A 12,475-nucleotide genomic window follows, 5' to 3' on the forward strand; every position below is an offset into this window, starting at 1 on the left:
CCACATCACAAGTCTGGTGTCTGACACCTATCTCTAAAGCAGGGATGTATAACTGTTTGTCATCTGACAGCCACATGGTCAGACTGAACCAATCCCAAGAACAGCAATAAAACTTAAAGAGAATCTGTCAGCAAGTGCTTGCTATGTAATCTGAAGACAGAATGCTGTAGTGGTTAATACGATTATTAACTATTATTCATCGTTAATGCTATGACGGCATGCTCCTATCTACAGTCCCCTGATGAGCCCTTATGGGAGAGGGCGAAACGCGTAGGGACGGGACAAAAATACTGGGACAAGTGAATATACATGATCCAGATAAGTGACCTATCATGGTGTTCTTTTGCATGATGATTTACTGCATTGTGAACCATGACTAAAATACTGTAACACTAGGTCGCGTTGCCTATGGTATGAGGACACTGAACTTAATGGCTTTGCGATTTTTTTACCTATCAGGGTTTACTTAGTATGCTAATTTACTATACAAGTCTCTCCTTATTTATGATATTTGGATACCAAGACAATAAGACCTTGTGATATATGATGATTCTTGTAGCATGTTAACCAACTGTGTCAATAATGACAATAATATAATGGCACTGTAATGAGACTATGAAACAAATGATTTTGTGATATCCTGATCTATTATGATCCACCCAGCCACAATATATAATGGCACCTTAATGACACTGGGTATTGTCATGGTTATGAGATATTAATGTAATGCAGGAATCCTCTATCTAATTTGCCACACATGTTGGCTTTGATCGTTGAGAGTTATTCTGCTCATTAAAACAGCCTATTTATATATTTCTTTGTGGCTGGAGCTTGATATTTATGACTTTTATCACATTTTTGCACTTTTTCAGTTAGATAGAGTGTTTGTGTGAACGGTGTTGGGTCTGGGCGCGGGTAGCTGTTAGGGACTCACTAGGGTCAGGAGGGACAGTCGGCGCGGAGTGGGGGCGCCACATCGACCTTAGGGTGCCAACCTCCACTGCTCGGAAGGTTGAGTCCACTAGGAGCCCACTAGGGTGACCATAGCAATTGATAGCCTCATTAGTTTGATTTGACCCGGGCTCTACAGCTTCAGCTAGCCCTGGTGTTGGTAATTACTTTTTAATGAAGTTACTATTAGGATTTTAGAATTTATTCAATAGAAGTATTTTTTATTAGGGTTTTCTCTCTTTGTGGTTTTCTAGCAATCAAAATATTTATATTGGTTGCTTTTTGTTTTTTTTTGTAGTGGTTGAAACTCAGATTTCAGCTATACCCATCTGATCAAGCTCCTGGTTTTGTTTGCTTGCAATGATTGCTTTAGCACCAGGAGCTTATCATTGCTTGGACACAGCAGCCATACCTCCTGGTCCCACTTACCCCCCTGCTGTGATAGACAGCTCAAGGTCTAGAGACATTTTTTTTGCAACGTGTGGTATGGGCGGTGTTAGCTTCCTCAGCTTTGCTGCATTGCTAAATCTAAAAACTGACTGTCACAACTGCTGCACCCAGTAATCTAACTGATACTTGTTGGATTCAAGGGGTCTGACTACATTAGGCTGCTCCCAGATGAGGTAGTAAAAACCTGCTGACAGATTCCCTTTAAAAGGTAATCTGTCACAAGGTTTTACCAATATAAAGACCCTGATTCTAGTGATGTGTCACTTACCGGGCTGCTTGCTGTACTTTCAATAAAAATCACCTTTATCAGCAGATCACCACCAGGGGAATAGTAAACCTGCTGCCATGTAGTCCTCCATATTCATGGACTTTGTATAACCTCACTCCCACAACTGATTGTACACTGTGCATAGGCAGAAAGCAGCCAAAGAAAACTGTCAATTGCCTGTTTAGAGAGTTATACGGAGCTCAGCATTCAGAGAACTGGTAGATCTGTAGCTATAACAGACACAAAAAACAACATGCAGTCCAGTAATTGACAACTCTGGCTTCAGATGCTCTACAACTACATCAAGCTGCTCCCAGATGGGGTAGCAAAACCTGGTGTCAGCGGTACAGCCATCTGTGATATTTATGGCATCGTGAAAGTCGATACCATAAATGATTGGAGTCTTGGAAGTAGAATTAAAACCTACCCATTGGGCTAATAACTTGGGATGATCAACAAGCCCTTCTCCCTAGTTTGCATTCCAGAAAGAAAGACCATTCACAGGTCTGTCTCCACTCCAGTTTATAGGAATTGTGAAAACATAACTAGTTCTTTACTACAAGCACTTAAAGACTACAATGCAGATAGCCCCGCACACATATTGCCAAATCTCCTCTTTAGCTATAACTTACTGCAGTGCCATTAAGAGGTCAGGAGAGCCCTAATCCAGCACATATATAGAGGAACCCAGTGACGGCCATACAGTGCATGATTAGAATTTAGCTGTCTCATCTCTCACACATGATAAATACTTGTGAACAGCAACCAGACAGACATACCTGTAACCAGGTGCGAAGACCACAAAAATAGCATTGCGGGTTGAAAGTTGTGCACCTGTGCTTTAGAGCCTGGGATACAGCATTTGTAAAACGAGCAAAAGTAGAGATGTAGTCAACCATGAACCCAAAAAAGACAGACCGACACACACATTTCCATGTTCAAAAGGAGACAAATGATACCTTGAGAAACAGTAAAACATTGAGATACATGTTCTGGTCATATACCGTATATAAGTATAAGGGTCTCCCCTGTAGTAATGAAGATTTTACAAACACCAACATGGTGCATAATTGCAAAGGTAAAAGTACCGTACATTTAGAAAGTTGTTACTTTCCTATCTTTACCCTTTAGGAGTTATCTAAACTTAAATAAAAGGTTGATTCCCAAAAAGTATTTGAGTTTTCAGAAAAAGAATTAACCATGATGTGAGGAAGAGGCTCGGCTCATGCCTCGTCTAATTATATATGTATATACAGTATATATATTTATATTATTTTAGACTGAAGCGGAAATTGGACAATCAATCCCAACACTGAACACACAGCTCAGCACAACTACCTCACAACCTTTTTTCCTTTACTTTCAGGACTTTTCTTACAGAATACAAAACTTGCAGCATTTGGCAACAATAAACAAGTCCATTACCGCTCCTAAAGGCTGTGTGGAAAGGCCGATATACAGCTAAAAAAAATGTATGTAAAATACCTATCCTAAAGGAAGAAGGAAACTTGTATCTGGAGTGCCATCTACCATAAAAGTCATAACTGGCGATATCAGTAACTCAGGGATACACACCTGTACTTTTAGTACCTTCCAAGCGCTGCATCATAAGCAACTCACACAGGGAAACCCACAGACTCTGCACTGATGAGGAGCAAAGACTCCGGCACAGTGCGGTCTGTAGACGGTCCTCTGGTTTTGCTGATGTCTAAATTCATGTACCAAAGCTCATTAAAGAGAAGACGTCAGCTCTCCTGACTTATTTGATTTATCAATTAATATTATTCTCTGTAAAATAATTCTGGAGAATCTCTTCAGTCTCTGGGTTGTGACGTACGGGTTATTCTACTTGAAATGTATAAATAAATGGACAATTGGATGTCCATTTGGAGGGCTGATATAATGTTGACAGTGTCTGACAAGGAGATTGAATATTTCTGAATAAATGAGCAGAGATAAAGGAAAGGCACAGTGCTTAAAAATCTACGGAAACGTGCTCCAGGATTGTTATTTCTATATTACTGACTATCTACTAATACAGTCATATCAGAAGAGACGACCGACGTACAGGGTGGCTAACCGCAGCTGCCACTAGAGAGACAGGTTTCTCGCTTCTAGAGGAAATTTTGTACATTTTTCCAGAGGGCAGCCACAAATCCCACCTCACTAGGAGAACAGTGGCACATAATGAAGACTAGTGTAGAAGAATTGTATAGCCTTTGCCCACAACAACCATATGCCATAAAGGAAAGCAGTAATCACTCTAGGTCTTATAGGTCAAACAGATTGATCAACCACTTTGGCTCTGACATGTGCCAAGTATCCTTATGGTACCCTTTGGGCTAGTATACGATGGCATAAACATCATCATATACTCGCATAGGTTGGAGCTTACATGGTCGGTATGTTTATAGAGGTTTCTGTATGTGTGAGCCAAAAGTTAAGAAAGCTTGAAATTATTTCTTGACAAAACTTAAGGGGGTTAAAAAGTTATTGAGGAAGATGGATCTAAGTCATTCATTCATACGATGGTAGGAAAAATATATAACTGCTGCACCAATTTGCTATATTAATATACATTACAGCTATACTTTCATTGGCTCAGCACATAGGGCAAGAAACAAGCGTCTAAGTACAGCTGGACTTCATCTACGACTGATCCAGAAATGCCTGACTGTACCCCGATACAGCATCATGGTAAGGAGTGCAACAACTGAATTACATCATTTCAACACAAGTCCAATAAAATGTGACATGTTCCCTCAGATCTCAAGTAATCGGTCACGGGAGTCTTCATACCTCAGCTCTTCCATTACAATCAAAGGGGAGCCCCACAGACGTAGCAATCTCAGCGCTAGGCAGTTTTCATGTGATCAACATTCACTGTCCGAGTACAAAGTCCAGGTCTACCAACCCAAGCTCAACAACCTTATATATACCAACAAGGCTGCAGAGTTCGGGTCAGAATGTCCGCAGCCGGTCCGGATGTTGCAGTCCATACATAGGCCATGAATGTCAGACATGTTAAGGCTACTTTCACACTTCTGTCTTTTCAGAACCATCACAATCCATCGATTTTTGAGAATGCAGGATCCTGCATTTTCCCATAGACTTATATTAGCGACGGATTGTGATGGATAGTCATCCGTTTCATCCGTCGTGTACTAGATCTGTCGTAAAATAGCGGTCCGTCGTGCAGAGAAAACGTTCATTGTAACTTTTTTGTGCACGTCGGAAAATCTGTCAGCAACGCATCCTGCGCTGCCCTTCGTCAGCTACAATGGAAGCCTATGGACGCAGGATCCGTCGAAGACCGTCACACACTCGAATCCAGCGACGGATCCAGTTTTTCCCTTCTGAGCATGCCCGGAAGGATTTTCAAGTCCGGGAAAATATTTTCTCTCTCTCTTGTCCCCGGACATTTAGTGCCCAGAATTTCTGTACGACGGATCCGTCATTACACTGGATCCTTTAGGGTATGTGCACACGTTGCGGATTCTCTGCGGGTCCGCAGCGTTTTTTGCAGTGCAGAAACGCTGCAGATCCGCAATTGATTTACAGTACAATGTAAATCAATGAGAAAAAAAAAATGCTGTGCACACTTAGCGGAAAAACCGCTGCTGAAACGCTGCGGTTTAAAAGAAGCAGCATGTCACTTTTTTGTGAATCTGCAGCGTTTTTGTACCCATTCCATTATAGAAAACCGCAGGGGTAAAAAACGCAGCAAATCCGCAAGAAAACCGCAGCACAAAAACGCACAAGAAACGCTGCGGAACTGCATAAAAAACGCGACAAATCCGCAGGTGCGTTTTCTGCCAGGAGAGGCCGAATCTGCACCAGAAATTCCTAAGCCTAATCCGCAACGTGTGCACATAGCCTTAACTGGCCTATGAGCTAATGCACCAGATAGAGCGCAGAGTGAGGCTCCCGGATAGCCATTCTGGCAATGGCTCTAAGGAACACTCTCCACACGAAGAACCAGAAGGAGCAGGCAGCTTTTCCTGTCAAAATCATATGTAACAGACTCTTTAGACTTCCATATAAAATCAAGGATAAATGCAATACAGAGCACATATCTTTATAGAAGACCCAATATGTTTTGGGGGAGAAAAACTAGCAGTAACATGGCCATGTGCACCTGTCCCCACACTGAAGAGGTACCGTCTATCTTTGTGCCACACAGCAATTTATTTGCAGTAATAACAGATTTGGAGTCTCTCAATACAGAATCAACGTTCTCATAACAGATATTTCAAGGCTGTAATGAGTAGAACAAGTGCATAAATCTTACAGCACTAATAGGACCGTTCTGTGGGAGAGCACATTGCTTCTTACAGTCACCAGTGACTCCGGATCTCAGACAAGGCCATTTGCCAGACTGATCGCTCATAATCCTGCAAGTAGCAATGAACCGCGGGTCCATCACACTGAATCCATCATGCTAATGGAGCCTTGAATTTTCAGATTAACTTGTCCACAGAGAGCTGTGATTATTCCTCTTTATTAACCTTCACTGCATTACTGTGACTGAAATGTATTAGAAAATGTGGCCTTTATTTATAAGACTTAAGGCGTGAAGCCTCGATCCAAAGCCCTCTGGGCAGAACGGATTTAGGACAATGACTATAGAGGGGGCTACAGAAATAAAGCTCCTCATCCACTAAGAAGACTCGCTTACTATTCAACATGTATACTTTGTATAGTTTCTCACAATGCTGACAAGTATCACACAGAGCAGGAAAACTTTACTTTATGTAGCTGTCATAATTAATCAAACAGCCGCAAATATAAATGAGCCCAACAGAATAAATATGCACAACGTAAAACAAACAAGTGAAACAGCAGGTTTTAGGCTACTGACCATTAACCAAGACTTATAAGACATGTCTTTATGATTTATATTGATTATAAAACAAAAAATACACACACACTAGACGAAAGACGACGCTAAGGATCAAGAATAAAAATTACATCTAACGTGTAGAAATATTTTGAGTAGATGGCTCTTGATATTGGGAGAAGTGATGTGAATCTGAGCTGTAGGCATCGCAGGGATAACATACCCTGCAGCTTAGAGGACGGGATTAAAGCCCCGCGCACCACAGATGAGAAGCTGCCACAGGACGGCTGGCTACACCAATTGTGACTATAATAGTGAACCTGCAGTAAGGAGAAGATCATGAAGGGGGACAGACTGCAGACATCTCTGTGTACGCTTACACACGCCGGAGTCTGTACACTGAATGAAGTTCCCAGCAGTGATAGAAAAAGGGGCAAACACATGAGAGCAGTGCGGGGGCATCCACATGTACATCTGCCATCAGCCCCATCGTCTACAGTAGTTCTGCAGAGCCACAAACCTGGGGCAGCAGGAGTGACAGCACCGAGCAGAGCTCTTACCTTTTCTCTCAGATCGCTTCTTCCGTCTTCTTTTAAAACGACGTCGGACAAGGCTAAAAAGGTTCCCCATGTTACAGGTATTAACCAAAAGGGATGCCATAGCAAGTGGAAGGTCAGAGCTCTAAAACCGACAGCTTGGTTAACAGGGTGCCAGAGTCTCTTTATAGCGAGTATCAGAGCGGAGCAACCAGTTAACCCTGTGTTAGCCTGCCTAGCAGCGCACATGCCCTCCTCAGCATGAGGTCTCTCTCCTCCTATCCCAGACACCTAAATGCAAGACGCCCTGGAAGCAGAAATGTATTTCTATTAGCCACCAGAGGCCCATGTGACAGCTAACCCTCATGTGCATCAGTCATCTCGGAAGGAGGAAAACCTGCCCAACGTCTTAGCAGAATATAGACGTCAGGAGCGTTTGGCAAAATAGTGATGGGATTGACATTGTAATCCAATCCACTACAAATTTCATATCTTCAATATAATGCTGGGCTGTTTTTTTTTAACATTTATTTTAATACACAGAAAAAAGGTTATGATGTGCTATTAACATTTACATGTAGAAGGCTCCCATCCATCATAGTACATAAGGACGGAGTTGTCCCAAAACAAAATCCCCTTTAAAGTCCTGCTACAAGCTGCAATACACATTTGAATCCATATATTGTTATTGTCCTTAAAGAAAAAAAAAATTTCTTTGGCGGCTGACCAGTATACCATTACACTTCAATACTCTACGGTCAGGGAAAAGCAGAATATATACACTTTGTAACTTTGTAACAGAGGCGTAGAAGTGGATAGAAAATCCACAGAAAATGAATTTTATCTATAGGATGAACAGGTATTTCAGTTTATGATTAAAAAATTCTACAACTAAACTGAGCAGCCCAGTGCATGCTGATCTCTACTGAGATCAATAATTCAGTGGGAAAGGACAGTAATGTCGGCAATTCTTATCGTCTTCCAGAAAGGTACGCTTGCATGATCAAATTTAGCATATTGGAAGCATGAGAAAGATGAAAACAAAATGGTCTGTACTTCTTTGCAGGTGGTTGGAAACCATACTCCCAATTTTACGCCTTATAAATCAGATAGTATCGGGAACTACAATCATAAAGGGTTTATACGGCCACCTAAGAGGGGATGCAGAATAAAGAAAAGTGAGACAATAGCGCCATCTACTGGTACATTGTCAAACTAGCCATCAACTGCTAGTTCTAGCGTCATATACAAGAAATATAGGAGAAACGAATGTAGCAGTTTACACACTATTTGTTATACAATTTGGGTGGACACTACAATATCTTTCTTTGGCTTTAGAGAAGACATTTCTTAATAGTTTGGGGATCTAACAATTTTAAGTAGTTCTAGTAAGGTTATGTGGGGACTGTAAGCAGCATTTGGTTTGTTCACGAAAGACTCTGAACATTCGCATTAATTTTGCTCAGCAGCGAATGTAAGGTCATGTGACCAAACAAACTGCTGTCAGCACGTAGAGGAAGCGGCAACATTATGCATTCCAAGGCGGCTGGAGAGGAAGGACCACTAATGAATATTTACACGCAGCCATCTTGATTTAGAAACAGATGAAATTCAGAAGGATCACATTAATTAAACATCCATGATTGGAGGTGTAAACCCACACCATGCTCCCGCAGCTGCTCACCTAGATTACAAATCGCTGTGCATATGCCGCACTATTCGTTTTGGGTAACTGTTCGTGGAGTGTGATGCTGCACCCAAATCTTACATTGAGGATTTTCAGTATCCCACAGATTTGTCACGCATCTTAGCAAACCAGCAAAAACAAACATTTTACCACATGGTGGCACTATCTCAAAGATTCTCCTAAACCGATACATTAAGGACAAATGTATTGGGACACAATGCAAAGATTGAGTCAACTTCTCCCCGTTTTTTGCTTGGTTTCAGGCAGGATGTCGACTAAGCCAAACCTCCAACACCTTAATTCCTCTAAGTCAGACTCCTTTATACATGGCTCATATTTACGTGATACATTAATAACTGTAGTAAAATTGTATCGGGCTTTTATTCACCATTATGATACAATAATCAAGCTATTTAGATAGAACATAAAATATATTTATTGGAATACAACTTTAGAATACAAAAAAAACTTTCATAAATTGTAAATATGCTATACACTCTGCAGTAAAACAAACAGTTTTCAAATCAATTTTAGGGGTTCTGGCAGAAATAACCATTTTCCTCACACTTTCAGTCCAGCATTTGCAGACATCCCTCTTGCAGACCATCTCTTATTGCCAGCTGCAGTATGTGCACAACACAGGGCATGTGATGACTATGAGGCTGCCGTCACACTAGCAGTATTGGGTCAGTATTTTACATCACTATTTGTAAGCCAAAACCAGGAATGGAACAATTAGAGGAAAAGTATAATAGAAACATATGCACCACTTCTGCATTTATCACCCACTCCTGGTTTTGGCTTACAAATACTGATGTAAAATACTGACCAAATACTGAACGTGTAACGACAGCCTGAGAAAGAATTGAAGCAGCTTCAAAAAAGATGATCTAATTGTAAAGTATCATTTTGCTGTTCTTCTGTAGTAATATCTGTCTGTTCCTCAGTTACAGGACTGAGGCCTTCTATCTCAAACATACTGAATCTGAAGTTTTCTCCTAGCTGCTAGTCACCTTCAGTATTCACATTCAACAGTTTAACTGAACTTATGTTTGAATCATTGTCAGTTACAAAAGCAAAGTCCTGATGTTTTTTGAGTTCATATTCTTACAGAACTTTTTCCACTAAGGCCTGGAGGAACTGGCTTGTGTGATGAGCTTTAGTACCTTTTACTGTCTGTATCTTGGTATCCCTGAGACCCCGCTTCACGGCGACCACCCCCCGGTAAGCAATAAGATGCATGGATTATAAGAGGCACTACCATTTTATTAAAAACTTTTTTTTCTCCTCAAAATTTGGGGTGCGTCTTATAATCTGCCGTGTCTTATAATCTGCAAAACATGGTACTCTCATTCCTGCAATAGGCAATCATGTATGATTTTGGGTAGAAATAAAACAAACATTGCATAAATCAATAGCACGGATGATGACAAACAGTTTGTAATATAAGTTATTAGATAGGTATACTCTCAACTTTCAGTCTCTGGCGTTTCTTACAGTACAGCTAAATAAATATTTCACATCATGATGCTTCACAGTCTATGAAGAGGGGAGGATGGAGGGAGTAAGTTTGTGGTGAATCATACCCCAGAAAGAAACAAACTGGTAGAGTTAGCAACATGAAGAGAATCAGATCAACTAACCTCTCCAAACATGAGCTCAGTGGAAAAGGAAACTAAAGCATGAAGTATACAGAGAAAACCAAAACTGTTCATAAATCATTAGTCCAGTGTATCTAAAGTTTAGATATGATGTTAGGAACAGAACTGACATAGGAAATTTCAGCCGATCAATCAGCAATGGGCACAGTCTGGCCGAGAATTAGTCCTTCCCTATTTCCGTCCAGTCACTGCCCGGCGCTTGCTCCATACTCCCCTCCAGTCGGCGCTGACACAGGGTTAATGGCAGCGTTAACAGACCATGTTATGCCGCGGGTAACGCACTCCATTAATGCTGCTATTAACCCTGTGTGACCAACTTTTTACTATAGATGATGCCTATGCAGCATCAATAGTAAAAAGATCTAATGTTAAAAATAATTAAAAAAAAAACAAAAAACCTGCTATTCTCACCTTCCGTTGTCCGCCGATGCGCGCACGGCTGCTGCCAGCTTCCGTTCCCAGAGATGCAATGCGAAATTACCCAGAAAACTTAGCAGGTAATTTCACAATGCATTGCTGGGAACGGAAGCTGGCGGCAGCCGCGCGTGCATCGAGACAGCTTCGCTGGACACAAGCGGGTGAGTATATAACTATTTTTTATTTACTTTTTTTTTTTTAAACAGGGATATGGGCCCACACTGCTGTATACTGCGTGGCCTGCGGTGTATACTGCGTGGCCTGCGGTGTATACTGCGTGGCCTGCGGTGTATACTGCGTGGCCTGCGGTGTATACTGCGTGGCCTGCGGTGTATACTGCGTGGCCTGCGGTGTATACTGCGTGGCCTGCGGTGTATACTGCGTGAACACTTATATACTGCATGGCCACTTTTATATACTGCGTGGCCACTTTTATATACTGCGTGGCCACTTTTATATACTGCGTGGGCTGTGCTATATACTACGTAGCTGTGCTATATACTACGAGGCCGGCCGCGAACAATCAGCGGCACGTGCAGTCCGGCCGCGAATTGCCGCGGGATTTGAACTACTTTTTGCTAATTGGTCGCGCCCGGCCTGCCGACTCCTGTGTATTCATTGCATCATTCTGAAATTTTCATAAATAAACTACATACATATTCAAGAATACCCGATGCTTTAGAATCGGGCCACCATCTAGCGTATTATATATTTGTATGAATTGGAGTCGATCCATTTTATACCGACTCCACAGTCCTTTTTTAGGTGTGATTTTCATATTACCCACACCTGTTACTTGCCACAGGTGAGTGTGAAAGAGTATCATATGCTTGAAACAAAGTTGCTTATCCACAATTTTGGAAATGTGCCAACAATTTTGTCAGGCAAATTTTGAGGGTTGTTTGTGAAATGATGTTCAAGTTGCCTTTTTTCCTCTGTCTTTTTGTTTGTGTTTCACAAAACAAGTGTACATGCAATACTTTTCTGGGACAAATACTTCAATTTCTGGAAGAATTTCAATGGTGCCAACACTTTTGGCCATGAAAAACAGAAAACATGAAACTGGCAGAAAAGGTGCATGAGGATCAATGTGCGAGTCAGGGAAGTGAAAAGTCCCTTTAATTAAAAAAAAAAAAAAAGATACCTTTGGCACATTCGCTTTAAAGTAAGGCCCATTTTAAAGGAAAACGGTCAGTATGGGCAGTGGATTAGAGCAGAAGAGCCGAGCGATAAGAGGTTTAACGTGGCATATATACTGCAGAAAGAAGAGCGTCAGAGCAATGGATGGTGGGCACGCCTGTGCCAATGCACTGGGGGTGGGGAGGGTGGGCGCAGTTCCAGCGCTCTAGGACCATTTCCTTAGTCATGACAAAGCAGCTGCACAACTACACTTCAATTTACTTCACCATTATACCAATCTGCTGTCACTGTAGAAATTAGACCATGGCAAGAAGGGAGAATAAAATTGAAGAGAACATTTGAGGTTCAGCACAATTGTTTTCTATTTTAGGAAACAGTTACGGATTTAATTTAATGCAGCTGCTCAAAGCATTTCTTGTCTAACGACACACAAAAATAGAGGAATTTCAAAAGGAAAAGAGAAAACGCTATTGCCAATACACTTTAACAGCCCATAAAAGAGTGCTGTATTAGGATACTGAAAGT

General features: G+C 41.4%; 1 protein-coding gene across 2 annotated transcripts in view; it reads right to left on the reverse strand.

The window, feature by feature from the left end:
* Positions 1–12,475, reverse strand: part of ADARB1 (adenosine deaminase RNA specific B1) — a 142,479-nt gene that overhangs the window by 61,955 nt on the left and 68,049 nt on the right. Inside the window, exon 1 of one of the 2 annotated variants that reach the window (XM_069733512.1) lies at positions 7,070–7,330. The exons of the other annotated variant lie outside the window; for it this stretch is intronic. Coding sequence (XP_069589613.1) covers positions 7,070–7,169 — 100 coding nt within the window. The 5' untranslated portion in view covers positions 7,170–7,330. Of the gene's footprint in view, positions 1–7,069; positions 7,331–12,475 lie in introns of those variants that run through there. 2 annotated transcript variants of the gene reach the window in all.

This window comes from Ranitomeya imitator, chromosome 7 (assembly GCF_032444005.1).
Source record: "Ranitomeya imitator isolate aRanImi1 chromosome 7, aRanImi1.pri, whole genome shotgun sequence".
In the NCBI taxonomy this organism is placed as follows: domain Eukaryota; kingdom Metazoa; phylum Chordata; class Amphibia; order Anura; family Dendrobatidae; genus Ranitomeya; species Ranitomeya imitator.